The sequence below is a fragment of the Fundulus heteroclitus genome, chromosome 24, assembly GCF_011125445.2.
Source record: "Fundulus heteroclitus isolate FHET01 chromosome 24, MU-UCD_Fhet_4.1, whole genome shotgun sequence".
In the NCBI taxonomy this organism is placed as follows: Eukaryota; Metazoa; Chordata; class Actinopteri; order Cyprinodontiformes; family Fundulidae; genus Fundulus; species Fundulus heteroclitus.
The window spans coordinates 22,628,320-22,646,468 of record NC_046384.1 but is presented as its reverse complement, the minus strand read 5'-3'; the positions used below and the strand labels follow the sequence as shown (position 1 = coordinate 22,646,468).

The following is an 18,149-nucleotide window of genomic DNA, read 5'->3' as shown; positions in this document are numbered from 1 at the left end:
TCATCCACTTTCGGCCAGAACGTCTCGTCTTGCCTCCTGTGTGCTGCCAGCGTGTTTCTACCAGTTCTTGTGGGCTCTGCCAGCTGGACTCTACTCCCCTGGTCCTGTTCAGCTCTCTCTGACGTGCCTAGTTCCCCATGAGTTCTGCATGCTCAGCCCGTTCTGGTGGTTCCTCGGTCCGCGTCGTCTGTTCAGGTCACCTCCTGTCTTCATCTCTGGTTCTGGTCTGCCACGGCCAGCTTCACCTGTTCAGGTCTGGTTCCACCTGCCTGCCTCGTCAGCCCCTAACCATCCACTTCCATAAACATTCCTAAAGCACGACTCCATCTGGCTGAATTATCGGGTTCTGAGAACATACCTCATTACAGAATTAGAATGAAGCAATTGAGTTTTTCATTTTTCAACTACTTTATTGAACAAAAGATTGTAGCGAGTTATTTTAGATAGGGACCTCCTGTGTGCTGTGCTCAAGTCTAAATTCAGTGATGGTGAAGAACGGTGAAACTTGGTGACTGGACTCATCCTCTGCTTTGAACAGCATCATGTTAGAGAAGCCTTCTCCTGGCAGTTTGACTTGACCACAACAAAAATGAGCTGAGAGGAAGCAGGAATGAGGTATAATAGACCCGGTGGGCCCAGTTAGCTGAGGGGCGGGCCCCCTTTCTCCCCCCGCAGCTTTATGCAGGTTAAACTGGTGTCCCTGTGTGTGCTGAAGCTGCAGACGAGCTTCTTGAACATCATCTGCTTTCTAATGATGAACTGCTGCTAAAGTTCCAGCAAGCAGGCGTTTCGTGGTGTTCAGGGTTGCAACCAGGAGCTGGAAAACATTTTCACACAGAGCCTCAGAGTGATTAGAGCCGTCCTGGAAGCAAATGGCAATTAACTGCAATCACAACCCTGTCCTTCTCCTCCCACAGAACCTTTCCTTGGGCTCTCATCCCTCCCTCCTTCCTCTGCATGTCAGCTCTCTCGCGGGTTTATGTCCTGATTGTTATCTTTCAATGCTTCCCCCAGTGTTTTTACATTTGTCTTTGCAGCAGGACATTCAGATTGTGCATCAGGCGCACTGGTGCTAAACGACAACAAAAACACTGACTACTCCCCCACTTCCAAGTACAATGCATTTAAATTCACTTCAACTAAATACAATATTTAAATTAAATTACATCCAACTAAATCCTATTTAGTGATATTTTGTGTAATTTAACTTTCTATTTGTTTTATAAGAGAGAAATAACATGAATCAACCAGGTGAGCATTTACCGTGTGAAACAAGAAGAAAAGCATTTCACATACCTCCTCAAAGGGCGCACGTAAAGTAAAAATTAACCAAAAAGGAGAGTCTCTGTAAAAATAAAGGTTCAGTAACAGCATCCTATAGCCCCAGCAGAGCTTAGTAAGCATACGCATGTGTGACTTTATTACCAGCTGGGATTCCAGGCCGTTTTTAACAACAGTGGATTGACTCTGGCTGTATCAGCACGGCTGCAGGAGGTTCCACTGTCCCATCCCCAGTAAGTCTCAGTCACACAGGAATCATCACACCCAACCATGTTCCACTGTGTTCTAACACAATGGAACGATGCACACACGTTCCCAGATTGCATGTATAAAGGTTCCTGGTTCTGCACAACATTTACAGCTTAAATCATTGCTGAGTTGACCCATTCTGTGACGCCTGGATGGTGTGATAACAATCCTGTGTTAGATTTTTTAATCAATACATTTTCCTCGAGTATCTTTAATATGTTTCCTGCTATTTGACAGTATTTCTGATCCTTATTGAGTCAAAATAAACAGGATTGATTAAAATTAAATTCAATTAAGAGCTTTCATATAAATTTGCGCCAAAAAATGTAATTTGCAAAAATCACTGTAAAATCTAACATATAACTAACTACAGAAACTAAATACAGAAAAACTTCAATTTGAGAAATAAGTGATATGCTATATAGCGCTGGATAATATAGAAAAAAAAGTGTATCGATAATATTGAAATCATATTGATTGATATCGACAATTATCAACAAATTCTAAACATATATTTTAAGTGCAGTTCTGGCCATTTTATCCATCCATTTTCCAAACCGCTTAATCCCTCATGGGGTCGCAGGGGTTGCTGGTGCCTATCTCCAGCTTTCACAGGGTGAGAGGCGGGGTTCACCTGGACAGGTCGCCAGTCTGTCACAGGCAACACAGAGACAGACAGGACAAACAACCATTCACACTTAAGGACAATTTGGAGAAACCAATTAACCTAACAGTCATGTTTTTGGACTGTGGGAGGAAGCTGGAGTACCCGGAGAGAACCCACGCATGCACAGGGAGAACATGCTCCATGCAGAAAGACCCAGGGGTGTACTTGAACCCAGGACCTTCTTGCTGCAACCACTGTGCAGATACAGACACACAAACACTGAATTCAAACTAAACCCTTTATTCAACCAACTTTTTATCAAAACTGCAAGTTTTTAGAAATGAAAAAGAACGCGTGCTCTCTGAACCCTTTGAAGGGGGCGGAGCGTTCCAGCGTCTGCGTTGTGATTGGTTGGGAGGATGTAATGACTGTAATTTATGTAACATGGCTAGAAAGCAAAAGGGAAAAATTATATTCTATTGAACTTTTTATTGACCTTCTATTTCTATTGCCGATATATATCTATTGATCAATATATATTGTTCTTGAATTATCGTCCTGCCCTAATGTTATAATACACCATATCCTCTAAGATGATGTCATATTTTTAAATGTATTACTTTCTTAGCTCATCAAACTTCTGACCATCTCAGATCGTTAATTAGCTGCAGGTCTGGCTCATTCAGGAGTCAGTGCATCAAGGTGGATGTGTCGTATCTCCTCCTCCTTCATACCAACTTTGAGAACTAATAATCTAAACTGGAACTTTTGTGTCTTCCATGACCAAACAGTCCAAACCTATAGTAAGCAAACATTTTCTTTTCTTCCCTCTGTATTTTTTAAATCTTTCCTTATCTATTACAATCTGTCTAAATTTAGTAGGCTTCCTTTACCAAAAATAATTTCAGTGGAAAGAAATACCATTGTCTGCTGTTTTCAGGTCATTCACCTCTATTTTATTTTATTGTGCCCTTTTATATAAAAATGGCCTCTGTCCAAATCCTGAACCTCTTTTTTCCTTTTAGAGCTAAATTAGATCATCCTGTTATTTCTCTATTGTTTTCTCAAAAACAACCACAAGACCTGCTCCAAATATTATTTAATTAGAAGCAACAAAGTAAAGTTGTCATATATTTTTTTCCTTTTAAATGTCATGAAATAAAAGTTGCTTTTTTTAGTGTTTTTATTAGATTTTATTAATAATGCTGTTTTGGCCTATATATTTACTGGTATATTTTAAATCACAGTGCCTTGGCTTTTCATCTATGTTGTTACATTTAAGCCTTTTATTTAAAGTTTTTTTAATCTTATGTGATGGATTTGTAAAGTTGGTGAAGTGCAATTACTTAAAATGTAAAGATAGGAATTTAAAATAATGTAAAGCTGGACATTTAGCATGTGCATATGTATCTACCTCCTTTGGCATGAAGCCCCTGAACAGTTAACCAGTTACCTTCAAAAGTCACACAACCAGTGAAATAAAGACCACCTGTGTGCGATGTCACATGATATGTCAGAATAAAATATCTGATGTTCCCCTGGAGCTCCATCAGATTCATCATATTTTAATGAAAGCCAACGATACCACAGCTAACATGCTAAGAGTAGGCCGCCCACCAGAGACCAAAGGTAACCTGTAGGAACCTGTAGGAACCAAAGGTAACCTGTAGTAACCTGTAGGAACCTGTAGGAACCAAAGGTAACCTGTAGTAACCTGTAGGAACCTGTAGGAACCTGTAGGAACCTGTAGGAACCAAAGGTAACCTGTAGTAACCTGTAGGAACCAAAGGTAACCTGTAGTAACCTGTAGGAACCTGTAGGAACCTGTAGTAACCTGTAGGAACCAAAGGTAACCTGTAGGAACCTGTAGGAACCTGTAGGAACCTGTAGTAACCTGTAGTAACCTGTAGGAACCAAAGGTAACCTGTAGTAACCTGTAGGAGCCGCAGAGCTCCACAGCAGAGACTAGAGCAGCGAGTCAAACTCATTTCTATATGCAGCCACTTTGGCATCATGAAGTCAGTAAAAGGGCTGTATGCTACGGTGGCCCTGAGGTGCAAAGCACTACAACATTAACAAAAACATTACAACATTTAGAAAAGTAACATAAAACATAAAAGTAGCCCCTTAGGCCCAGTTTATACAGTTTATTTATAAAAGAAAAGTTGATATTAGGTCAGTTACACTTTAAACTCATCATTCTGCATCACTGTTTCTCTTTTCTGACATTTCTGGGTTGTTTTAATGTGTTGTGGGGAAACTGACATCTAGTGGCAGGATGCTGTTACTACACAGTTAAAAAAAATCAACAATCACTACATGTGGCAAAGTTTTAGACACTTTATACACTTTAAAAAGGATATATGCCTCTACTTTATGACACATCTGTCTTTTTAGGCCGGACTCGGCCCGCGGGCCTTGAGTTTGACACACGTGAACAAGACGATCTATCTAGAGGACCACAATAAGCCGTACGCTCCATAGAGCTGGGCTTTATGGAAGCCTGGCGGGAAAAGCCATAACTTTGTGTTAAACATAATCCGCACAGTGAAACTGGGTGGTGGCAGCATCACGCTGTGGGGATGTTGGTCTGTAAAGGAGATGGTGCAAACTCAGACAATCAAACTGGAGGAGAAGCTGAGGTCCACCGTCTAGCAGGACAACAACCCTAAACATGCAGACGGAAAAACAAAGGAGCAGTTTTCATCGTAGCATCAAAGTCCCATGAATGAACGTGTCTCCAAGCTGAGCTGTCCTTTTTAACCTCTGCACTCCATCCACCATGCCAAATGTCTCCATCTTATCCCTTCCTCCTTCCTGTCATTCAGCCTCGTTTACCATCCCATTCACTGAGCACATAAATCACCCCCCCCCCCCCACCACCCATGCCCATTTCCGTCGTCTGTATTCTTTAGGCCATCTCTCACGTTCAATCTTTGCTTGTAATTATGAGCCCTTAAAATGAACTCAGTCAGCCATAATGGAGAGAACATTGCTGACGGTGACTTTTGACTTTTACAGAGACTTAGACAGAAGGAGTGAAAGGAAGAAGGGAGATGGGGAAGTCTGTGCTGCCTTTGTGTCTCCGTCTAGATGTCAGAAAATGTGTAAGTCAAGGTTTTGAGAAATATAAAAACTAATCAGTAAAAAGAAAAGGTTTGAAAACCAGAAAAGAGACAGAATGCAGGAAGAAGTGAATGAGAGCCAAAGTGCAACATGTACTGAGACAGGAGAGTTTAAAGAAGATCTGTGCACTGAGATGGTAGAATTGCTTTGCACATTTATTCTAAATCCAACCTTGTTAACGTGTGACTTTTGTTTCTTTTCTTTTTAAACTAACTATTAAAAGTTATTCAAAAACATTTCCGGCTGCTCCAAATGTAGCTGGGACTGAGTTAAAGGCTTAATGAGCTGTTTTTAATCATCTTGGTTTTTAAAGGTAGTTAGCTGTAGACACTGAACCCAGCGACGTTAAAGTGATGAAAAGTTTGTTTTTGCAGAAGGATATCTCAAATTAATTTAGCCAGAAACCTGCACCAGTTTTCTGAGATCCACAGTTGCTTTTCTAAGTTTCTCCCAGGATCCTGATAAAAATGTGATCCTGAGATTAATTTTGATAAATCTGTAGTTACTTTTGAAAGACGGAGATATTCGAGATCCAGAAAAAGAGATCTATATGCCATCAGGGTGTCCCATAAAGCTTTCACAAGTTACTTCTGAGTGATCGTTAAAAGCTATTGCAAGATTCTAGATCCTAGAAAGAGATTTTTAAGGATCCTGAGTTACTTCTGCTCAGTCACCAACCAGCCTTTTTTTAATGTTGTGCGATTTTGAGAGACTTCGGTAAAAGTCGCGTGACAAGAAGATCTCCAACATCTTTTAGTGCATTTTTTTTTAGACAATAACCTTCCCTAACGACCTCATAGGGTTTACAGTGGCTGAGATCCTAAAGCTCAGAAGTGCTGCCTGCAGAGATCAGTAGCTCGCTATTATCAATTCACCATGTTACTTTGTATTTAAACCTTCATGCATGTTCCATGTTGTTCTGCTGGAAGCACAGATTTCCATCAGTGAAGAACTCCTTGTTTGTGGTGGAGACCCTTTTAAAGGATTCTACTTTATGTTTACAAGATCTGTCTGTAATTAATTCAAGATTTACAAACAGAAAAGAAGAGAAAAGAAACGCACAAAACCGTTAAAGTTTGCTGAAAAGGTTTTGCAGAGTGTCGTAGATGCAAGCTGGGATCTATGAAGACATATGTCAGGATAGTAGCTAAGCGTCTAAAACTTGGACGGGTTGGCGATTATTTTCACAGCAGCGAAACATACTGTACATTTTAATTCAGGGTATTCTCCAGAGAGAGACAAGGAACCAAGGCAGGGGAAACTGCTGATTGTTTGGGACTACAGGACTCAAATCCCCATTGTTGTCCAAAAACACTGAACCAATCCTGTTTTAATAAACAGCATCGTATCATTCCATAGAAATATATGCTACTGCGTATATGATCCTTTTTAATGATTTAAAAACAACTGATATGCAGCTGAATTTGGGGCCATTTTACTTCGGGGCCCACGTAGGCCCTTGTCTAAATACCTTAAAGTGTGATGATCACCATCTTTGGTCTCTGATGATTTTGTCTTCATCAGGTAGGTTTAGTAATCTCTGAAATTGGCTGTTTTACTTAGCAGTCTAACAGTCAGCCCTGCTTGGTTCAGTGAGTCCGCCCCCTAGTGTGTGATAAGAGTACAACTAACGAACTGCTTTGGTTTTGGTTTCTGATTGTTGGAAATTAAACTGTAAGGAACATTTCCCCTCTCATTCTTACACGTTTTAGTTTACACACAGAGTGAAATTAGCTGCATTGGAAGAACCTTGAAAGGCTTCTTGCACATCCAGACAGTTATTTTCCCTTCCAGGGCCAGAGGAGACCAGGTTGCTATAATACGGGTTTTTTCTCTGCCAATCTATATAACTAGAAACAAGCTGTCACTTTACAAAGCTGCATTCACCCACATGAATAAAGGGAGCCTGCTTTGGGCGCCAGCACCTCCACATTCCTAATGCGGGTGCAGGTCTTTGCTCAGGAGAGAATGATCCATTTGGTCTGAATGTTTGCAGGAGGCACTTAAGGTGGGAAGGAGTCAGGCTGAATGCAGATGAAAGGCCGTATCAATCATCTAAATTAAACATGTCCGTTCTCATGCATATTTGCTGTTTCACAGTTCTGTAATATTAATTGATAATAACTTATTGAATTGGTCTGTACTGTACATTTTTTATCTCAAAGTGCTACGTTCTAAAAACAACAGGAGGAATAAAATATGCATTAACATCACATTTAGCGCTAAATATTTTAAAGAGGAAGCCACGTCCTTTATATGAACCCTGTGGACAGAGGTGTAGCACCGCTGTCTATACCTGCTGAAGAGTCAGAGGCTAGCATATGGTCGGCATGCAGGACGATAGAGTCCTGGTAAAAACGCAGTGACATTTGGTCACAGTGACTTTTATCAGAAATGCTTTAATAATCCCAGAGGGAAACTCCTCACCACAGAGGCTCTCAGGGGTTTCATTCTGGGAAATGACACAGCCATGGAGCTGGGTTGACTTTCTGTCATTTTTACAAAGGCATATGATTCCAATGTAAACATTTTTAAGAAATGATAAGGCATCCGTGATGGCACCAACATCTACTTTATAAATAATTAAATTTTCCAGACCACGGGAATGGCTTCACTTCTAAATCTGGGATTCCCACAGGAATGAACAATCACACAGCTACTGGTTTACGTTGCACAGTTGCTAAGGTAATGAAACAGCAAATAATCAGACACCTGAACAATTGTCCTTATTCCAGGATGGTTCCTGTATCATAATCCAACTTGGCTTTAGGAAAGGTTAATGCTGGCTCCACAGCATTAGGAAAAGTTGCTATGACGTTTTAGCTTGCAATAAATACAGCAAAAATGAAAGTGTTAATGTCTTTCTGATTTAGCAAATGGGAGGAGGCTGTGTGGGGGGTCAATCTCACTGACTGGGGTCTGTCGGTAGGGAAGCATTTCATCCAAGAGCAGGCTGAGGGGGGAGGTGCAGGTCCAGCCGTTGGGTGATGAGAATGTCTACAATGATGGAGCAGAAGTCTGACATATTTTCCTGAATGTTCCAGGTGTCTCATGCAAAGGACAGGAAACGAGGACAGGAATGGACTCTGAGCTGGCGCCTAAGTCTCATCATATGCTAACTGCATGTGTGCACTTTGCAAAAAGGGTCAACGCTGCATCTAAAACATGAAAACAGAGATGGACCAACAATCCAAAAGCCAGGGAACTATTATGGACACCAATGTGTTTTAAGCAGCAGAGGAAATGAATGAAATTTACCTTGACAAACATCAGTTATTGGACCATGCTCTATTGGTTAAAGGATAAAGTTATTATGCCACACATTTCACTGGAAAACAAGTTGGGCAACTATTTCAACAGCATGATGAAACCAATTGATACGCATGTTCTAAAGTTACTAGACGCGTGCTGCGCTGCAGACATGTGCACCACAGACCTCTGAACTCTGGACTTTAGCACACTTCTAACGGACATGGCTACTGGACAATCACAGATCGCCTTCTGACTCTATTTAAATGTGAAATGTTGTTATGGTACGGTTTATAGGTCTTTATTACTTTTTATTGTTATTTCTATTGTCTATCTTTGAGTAGTCGATGCCAGTTGTTCAATAAACAACACTCATGGTTTGGATCAATATTCTGCCCAAAGACACAACGCTAACCTTGTCTTTAGTTTTTTGAATCCACCATGAGGTTTTTGTCCATATTGTCCTGGTATTTTAACGTCTTGATGCAATCCGGTACGTTTCCCAGAGGTGTTGGAACAGAAACAAGCCCACAGCATCACAGATCCTCCACCATGCATAACAGTGGGCGTGGCGTGCTCTTCCATATGTCGTTGTCTTATTTCAGCAGACAGTCCTAGTTAAAGCCTTAGAACTCCACACATATGGGTGTGTGCTACCTAAACTACTGAAACTCCCAAGCAACTAGCGGCCATGTTGACTGGATCTTCTAGTTGTTAGCTAGGCACCTGTTGTCCATCATATTACAGCCAAAGCTCCTTAGCAACCCTTTATCTGTGTACAAATGAATGGTTTTACTCTGTTCACATATTCAGGTAGATCTTTGACATATTTCAATACATTCTCAACAATATGAACCCGGAATGTTTGCGATTGGGTCATTACCTTGTTGAGTGAATAATTATGGCGGACCTTTAAAAGGACATTAAAGGTTTAACTAGAAGGAGCGGTGACTCTGGGAATGACTTGAGTTAACCCACTGCTGTTAGATTAGCGGTTTTGTTGATTTATTGATGTTACACACCAAGCACCAGTCAGCTGTGGACGTGTTTGGATCTCAGAGACGTTTTGGCCCAGTGTAACGCATGTTTGAAAGTTCAGCCTTAACTTTTGAGCCCTCCTTTGACGTGTTTTAAAACCCTTTCCACGTCTGAATGGGTGAGGATTCTGACGCTTAAGCCCAATGTCAGCTGCTGGCAGTCTGATTTAATGAATTAATGATTCCTCCGTCATGCTCAGCAGGAATCCAACACTTGAACAGCCCAGAGTGATGTGCTCAAAGGCAGCCATGCTGACTACGTGAGACCAGCGGCGATCATGGAGGCTTATTGCAACCATGATCTGCGATCGTTTTTGCTGACTTGTTCCCAGCACGACTCTTCCTCCAGCCTGACTGATCGTTGAAGACCTTGCAGGGAGCTGTCAGCCCACTTGCATTAGAATGGGGGGCAAACTGATTTGGTGGGAGAATCCCTGGAATAATCAAAGAAAGAAACCCTCCTTCCTCTTTGTATGCACAGGCTTGTGCGTGTGAATTGATGAGGAAAGGAGCTCCCCTGGGGTTACCAGCCCCTCGTAGTCTTCCTCTTCTGGCCCATAATGACCCAGAAACTCCATGTGGGTCAGATCATGCAGTGAACCCTCCAACCCAGCCTTCACACGGACCTCCACCCACACCATACCACCATCCTTCTGTCCCCTGAAACAATCAGCAGCTGGTTCTGCTCCTCCGCTCCGCCTCCTTTATTATGGGCTGTATTTCTCCCTCTGTCCCCTCTCCTGCTCTCTGTCTGGATCAAGCCAACCTGTCTTTCTTTCATGTGCAGCCAGGCTCAACTCTCCTAAGAACAGCCTCTGTTCCCACGCACTCATCACTATTACCAGCCCCTCACAGCTCTGTGAGGAAGGCTTCCAGCCTGGAGGAGCCTCTGCTGCCATCTGCTGGCTACAAAGGTTATTACCTGACTCTAAACAACCACACGCTTTGGGTGAAAGGTGTTCATTCAGACTTCTGATTTCATAATTATAGCAGTTTCACTTCTCTTAGATTATGTCTCATCTCTCACATAGCTATTAAATGTTAGAATACAGCATCATCGGTGTCACAACTGGCAAACATTTTTGGGAGCAACATCAATATTTCTGAGCAGAAAGTGAGTATCTTTAACAGCTAAGGACAATTTTTTTTAGTTCTCTTAAGTATAATTTGCAACATTTTATCAACTTTAAAAATGATTTCACTGGAATTGATTCATTTATCTACTCAAATAATTCCCCACAATTGTCGTTTTGCACTGACAAGCGATTTTAGCAGCAGCCTGGGCTTTTCAATTAGAAGATGACTTCATACATTTCATACGGCTAGTTAGTAGAGAAGAGTCTAAAGTTAGCCAATCATCACAGGTTTTTCCTATTGTGTCAGAGAGCTTCACAGACATAAGTTCTTACACCCAGCATTTTGTCTTAACAGATTAAATTGATTGGTAACGTTCTACACATTTTATTTTTAATACAAAATCGATCCACTGAATCATTCCTTTATTATTCATGAGAGTCCAAAATGCTGCTGCGGATGGCTTTCATATAAACCAAAAGTTCTAACAGCCTGCCAGAGAGACAGAACATGGGTTTTATTTTATTTTTGCTTTATTTAGACTGGACTAAAGGTTAATTTGAATTTAATTATGCTGGTAGGGTGAAAAACAAGGAGTCTCTTGAGATCAAAGGCAAAATTGATAGCCTAGTTCAAGCTACACATTTTTCATTCATTTATATTTTAGTAATCCATGGGAGTTACAAAGCAGTGCATAGAAATAATTTCATAAACAGGATAATAACCTGTCCCTGAGGGAAACAGCTTCCTTAACATAAATTTAAATCTAACAAGCTCTAATCTGCTTGTCCTACAATTCAAAAAGAAACAAAACATAAGAACGGATCTGCCATTTAAGCACAAGATGTTCTATAAATAGTATTAAACTTAAAAAACATACACAACGTCCCATGTGCATCTTTTCCATGACAGAAACAACTAGTGTAGCTTCTTGGCAACCACTGCTTACAAGTAGCTAGCCTAGCATGCATGTTAGGCTTTAGCATAGCCAGCTAAACTAGTTAAGACTTGTAATTTTACTTAAACGGTAATACAGTTTTTAATTCTTTTCTAACCTGGTGGTATGTAAGCCAGCTACCACGTCTGACTTTAGCGTTAGCACTGTTGCTAAAATAGCTTAGTTTAAATTCTTGTTTAATTCTTGTCTTCTACACATAAGATTCCTTGATGACAAGTTAGAGTGTTTTTATGTGTAACTAATTTAAAATATTCATTTACAATAAATACAAACATATAAGGATATTGCTGAAGACATCAAAGTGTGAAAAATGAGGCTAAAAGTTTACTTAATCAACTTCTTTTGTAAATTGTTGTACAAACGTGACGGTCATTTTGCTTTTTTTAAACTGAAAAAAGTAGTTCATGTCTTTAGAACTTAACTAGTATGGAAAATAAAATGTACCAGCTAATATACAGTATGTCATTAAAATATAACCAATCTAAATGGCTGACTGTTACCTCTGAGGTTTGATGCCGTTACCAGTGGCGTCTCTGGCATGATAAGTTAAATGGAGCAAAAAAATAAATTAACTATTAGCAGCAACTATGTTTTTTGTGACGCATATAAGATCAATGTTAAATTAAACAGATAAATTAGCATAATCCAACACACTAGAAAGGCCATTTTATATAAGCTAAACATAATTGAATTTTTATACATATAATTACAATTAAAGGCTCATATTGTTCATTTATTGAACAGAAAAGATTCACATCAGTCCTTCAATGAGGCAGCAAGAACAATTACTCAATGGTCGCACACTTTCCAGCAGAACGTGAACGTAACGTGTGGATTTCCAGTATTTTGATGGGATGATCCCAGCTTGGGACCCATGGCTGTCTACAGAGAATGTGTTAGCCTTCTCAGCTTGTCTGCATTCTGGCAGACTTAGATATATAGGCACAGATGTTTATGACATTATTTATTGGTAAGGGAATAAGTCTTTGTTATAATATAACTCTATAAAGAATGATCCTGACCCTGATTATTGTGAACATAGAGCTCCACAGCGGCATCTGGTGGGCCAGACCGCACACAGACCCACAGGTCTTTACTAATAAAATGATTGCAGTGTATTTTTTACAGCTCAAGAGAATGATGATTATATCAATTTGTTTGTAAGCTGGGGTAAATTTATGCACAATTCATAACCCGCTCAGCAGTCCCTCAATGCTAATTATCCTGCCAGTATCAGATCAAGGCCTATACACAATTTCAAAATTAGATCCAAATCATAATAAACCTCATCAGTTCTAATTTAGGGTGAATGAATTGTGATTCCCAGGGCTGTAAGCATTCATTTCATCAAAGAAGAGGCAACACAGAACTCGTCCTGTGGGTTCAGTGCTGTGACACACTGACAAAGGCAGCATTTCCCAGGGAACAGATGATCTTATGACATACAGGACTGCTCAATGAACAGGAGAGCAAAGTGAAAGAGTGAGGTAGGAGGGCTATCAGTGGCTCTTAGCCATGATACCCACCCATAGCCTGCCAGCTGTGATATTAAACCAGCTTTACTGTACCTGAAAACAGAATTAGTGCTTTATTTCTAAGCACTAACTGAATAAATGCTTTCAATGATCAGAAAAATGTTCAATGTGCTAAAACATCAAGATCAGCAGTATACAGAAACAGGTGGGGGAGGGGCTGCACTGCATTGCTCCTGTGGCTCCCACCTAACTCCAAACTGTAGAAGTGCTATCGTAGCAAATATTAGTGGTTTTTCTCTAATTTAAAGGACATTTATCTTGACTGGTGTGACGGCCTCATGTCTAATGAGAGAATACGCTGTTGCCCCTTTTGTTGTTTTTTAAAAACCGCCTGCAGGGGTTGCTTTGGTCAGCTTTATTCACACTATTTGGTATATTTTTATTTGCAATGTTTCTGTTTTCTGTATCCAGACAACAGCAGTCAAAGTGGAAACAATAAAGCCTAAGTGGATGACCCAAAGAAACAGTAAATGATCACATTGCTACTATCTTTGAAGCACTTAGCAGAATTATATTATTATCTAAATCAGTAATTATTTTCTTGCTTTACCTGTAAGCTGTGATTCAAAGCTCCATGGGTTCTGTTGCCAATTAATCCCAGGACTGCCTTTTGGTCACAGTTTCATTCCTGTAAGCTGCGTTCTTACATCAAACAGCCTGCCAACCTCAAAATTGGATTTCCCAAAGGGTGTTCCTCAGTCAGGCTTGAAAGATTTCTTATAGCTTTGTTTCATTTTGAGCTTTAGCCTCACTTCTTTTCACGCCACAGGAAGCTTGACTGTACACCTGTTACTCTGTCAACTTATTGCTCAACATGATGGATGGTTGTTTACTTTTTCAGATAGCTAAATCTCCCATAACCTTGCCTTTACTTTCATTCTTTTATTTATTCACATTTTCCACATGTGTGCTTGTCTGCTCTAGCCAAACATGACGTTAGGTGAATTTAAACAGTTTAAAGTGGCCAAGTCACGTATTTTGACCATAAAAACAACCACAACCAGCTAAAACAATATACAGCAAGCATTCACCCTGATAGTGTTTTCTGTCCTTTTTAACCCTGAAAGGAATTTAGCACTGGGTGCGATCAGCAGACATAAACATTGTTGAGTGATCTGCTGGTAATACCGCAGATCTATCAGAAACCAGATCTATCAGAAAGCACGATGTCGACGGTGGACACAGCTAATGTCGGCCAGCAGACCGTCCTGCAGTGGCTGGCAGTGAAGTGACAGCTCAGCGTAGTCAAACACCAACATGATCTACAGCCTTACAGCCTCTTAACCTCTTTCTTTTCTCACCTCCACTGGGAATGCTGACTTATCAGTGCAAATAATCCAAAGAGTGAAAAGTTTGTATTCATGCATGCATCCTGTCTACCTTGATGCCGGATGCAACCCTGATTTAACAGTCCAGCTATGAACCAGCTAATCCATATGGTATGTCTAAAATGTTGCAACAGGACACATGGGAACAAATAAAATAAACAGTTTATGCCAATAAGCTCCATGCAATAAAATCACATCCATATCTTTGAAACTGTTCACATTTTGCCATGTAAGAATCTCAAACTTCAATCTAAAGTATTTTACTGGGACAAGCCAACATAAAGTGGTGAATAGTTGTGAAGTAGAGGGAAAAACACATTAATCCCTAGACAAAGTTGTGACAGGCATTTGTGAGCAGCCATAAGGCCCATGGTAACTCTGGAGGAGCTGCAGTGATCCACAGCTCAGGTAGATCAAACTGTGAAGATGATGATAATTAGTACTCCACTAGTCTGTCGTCTATGAAGGCGCGCTGAGAAACTGTCCATCAAAGCTTTCATTTGTTGTCACCCATGAGCTGTTTAAATAAAATATTTAAATAAGTGCTCTGGTCAGATGAGATCAAAATGTCAATGTTTGGCCTACATGCTGAAGTGAGAACACATCAGTCTGAAGACACCATCCATGGTGAAACATGGTGGAGGCAGTATCATGATGCGGGGGTGTTTTTCCTCAGCAGGGGATAGAGAACCAGGACATTTTTCTGTTTTCTATTTTAGAACCATTTATCCCTCTCCTTTCAATTAGCAGCTTTAAAAAAACAAGAGTAAAGTGTTAAGATGTAATTTGACAACCATGAAACAGTTTACACCATTTCTTTTAAAAGGTACTGCATATAATCGGCTCTAAATAAAGAGACAGCCTTAAAATGCAGCTGCAGATGTGTTTTTTACTACGTCTTACACATCTGCAGAGTCAGAGTGTGGCTATCTAAAAGAAATACTGAACATTCCCGGTGTGAAACCTCTTGATGCGTTGATAGAGGACAGTATTGCAGACAGTATGTTAAGTATCCCCAGTGAGGTCCACAGCACAAAGATAGCAGGCCAGATTTAGCTCCCGACAGAAAGTCCAGCCACACAGTGGCAACAACATGGCTGGCCCCATGTGTCACACTCAGATAAAAAAAAAGAAACGGGACAGGTGGGGCAGAAACAAGGAGAATGAACGAGAATCGCCTGATGGGGATATAAAGTTCTTAGATTAAAGGAGCATGGGCACACCTTAAGACGGGAGGGAAGCAGATCAAAAGCTTGCAAGAAAAAGAAAAAGCAGCCAAACAGTGCAACCTTCCAAAGTGGGCTATCTGACACCACTCAGCAGCCGTCTGCCAGGCCAGCTGAACGCTATTTCCAGCTGGAGATGACCCACCAGCTGCACCCCGGGGGGTGGCAAGACACGGACACAGGAGAAAGCGTGTACAAGTCAGGGCGGCCACGGTGAGGGGTTTATTTATTCATTCATTCAGGATTTATTTAAGCAGACAGAAGCCAAAGAAGTGCTTTATGCAGACATGGAGGCAGAATAGATTCTGCCAAGCTGGTGTCTTTTCTTGGCAGTTTGTTATCCTCTGTGTCTCCCAGCCTGTCAGCATCAGGCAGTGACACACATCAGACGCAGCACAACACAGTTAGGCCTCTGTGCAAAGGAAATACAAAGGAATTTGTGTTTTTACTTAGCATGCTATTTATTAGCAAGCTAGATATTTAGTCTGCAAAAATAAATATTTAGTTTATATTTATATTTGATTCCCAAACAAAATATTTAATTTGCAATCTAAATATTACATTTTTAAGCTAAATATTTAATTTCGAAGCTAAATATTTGGCTGGGGCCTAAATATTTAGTTTGGAGCTAAATATTTAGCTTTCTTACAAAATACTTATTTTGGAACTGTGACATTTATAAATGAGGAAAATATGACTTTGAAGAAAAAAACACTGTTTTTTCGTCATATTTCAGGCTAGATGACCCAAAATATTGCTGTTTATTTTTGACTGTGCGTCTTTACAAATGGAACCCCATAGTGTTGCTCTTTGAGAACTTTTAGCTTACTTCAAGTAGTCAGATTCATATATTTCTTGTGTGTGTGTGTGTGTGTGTGTGTGGGGGGGGGGGGGGGGGGGCTAGATCTGGATATCTTTTTTTTTCCTCTTTGTATTTACTCAGGTTCCCTTTGACTGAAATCTGTGTGCTGATCAGAAACATTAAAGTAGGACAAACAACTAAAGGTTAATGGTTTAGTCTCAGATGTTCAGTCATGTTTTATCTAGACACCTCTCTGTCCTCAGGGCAGTCCTCTCATGACCACAGCAGTCAGTAAATATGTCTTCTGGACAATAAAAGCATCTTCTCACTCACCAGAATTATAACCTCAGAAGGAAACGTTACCTGGGAAGTCACCTCAGACTCTGATCGGTGTGGTCGTTTCCTTTTGGACGTCATATGATGCCATATGAGCTGACGTGTTTTTAGCTTTAAGCTAACACCAGTCAGGCTATTTGTCTGGGTATATATTGTCCTCCACAAGCAAACAGTAGATATATATATTCTTTTTAGAATAACCGCTCGTTATATCTGAATTTTATACAGACCTTTGGACGCTTGCAGGTGAAACAGTTTATTTCCATTTGCACAACACAAGCACTCACACAACTATTCCAGGCCTCCTGTCTTTCTCTGATCAACGCTCTCAGTCAGATGGTCTACAACGATTAAATTCATTGAGCGTGCCGTCTACGGAAATAAGGCCCGAAACCCAACTTCACAGCTTGACTTGATTTTGCATCGGTTTGAGTTCTGGTGATGCAAAATGTAAAAAGTTTTGGGTCACCGCCTCTTTGCTGTCACTAGCTTGGAGCAGGATCAGCACCAGTGCATTGCAGCCTTTGATATCTGTCAGCAGCATATGGGTCAGCAGGCTCCTGGACACACACACACACACACACACACACACACACACACACACACACACACACACACACACACACAGGAAGCTTTGATGTCTTACCAGACCAACGTTTGATGATCTCTCCGAACTCGTCTTCCACGGGTTCGTCGCAGTAATCCTCAGGACGCACACCCTCCGCCATCACCAGGCCACCGGCTGTGAGGAGTTAGTTACCAAGGGCCCAGACGGTCAGCTTAAATCCACAGGGCAGGAGGAAGGAGACAAATCCAGACGGGGTGGTCAAAGGTGGAGTAGAAGGAGTGGAGGCAGGAGCGCAGACAGAGGGGACTGAAGCCGGAGCTGCTTGGTCTGTGGCTGAAGGCTAGATGCACAGGAGCAGGTGGCAGGGTGAGGGGGGCTCGCTGCATTCCCACCTTTAAATAGTAAGCTGTTATGATGTGGCTCAAACCGTTTGGCAGACGCCAAGCGTAAAACTTGATCTCCCTGTCCGAGACATTTATTTCCGCCCTGGCACGAGGATGCAGCCTAGTTACAGTATGTCAAGGTGAGTTTGAAACAGACAGAGCCGTGGCCTTCAGGGGGAAGGTAGTCAAAGAGTGCTAAAAACAGAGTACACCCAGTAGACAACGCTCAGGGTTTAAGAATCTGCTCTTTAACTTTATGGGCAGAAAACATAACCCACAGATTCCAGTGTCTTTATTTAGGAAACACAGAGGGAGTGAAGATCTCACAGTTTGTTTGAACTGCAGGAACCTTTTGCAGGAAGCAGGGTAGTTTTCTGCGGCCATTATTAC

General features: G+C 41.0%; 1 protein-coding gene across 15 annotated transcripts in view; it reads right to left on the bottom strand.

Moving 5' to 3' along the window:
* Window positions 1–17,711, bottom strand: part of dmd (dystrophin) — a 311,598-nt gene extending 293,887 nt beyond the window's left edge. For 12 of the 15 annotated variants that reach the window (XM_036127844.1, XM_036127850.1, XM_036127848.1 and 9 more), the window contains exon 1: window positions 17,455–17,710. In XM_036127844.1, the coding sequence (XP_035983737.1) occupies window positions 17,455–17,536 (82 nt within the window). In that variant the 5' untranslated portion in view covers window positions 17,537–17,710. Of the gene's footprint in view, window positions 1–17,454 lie in introns of all 15 variants that reach the window. The other 3 variants (XM_036127849.1, XM_036127856.1, XM_036127854.1) reach the window with 2 other exon arrangements.
* Window positions 17,712–18,149: the final 438 nt, after the last annotated feature.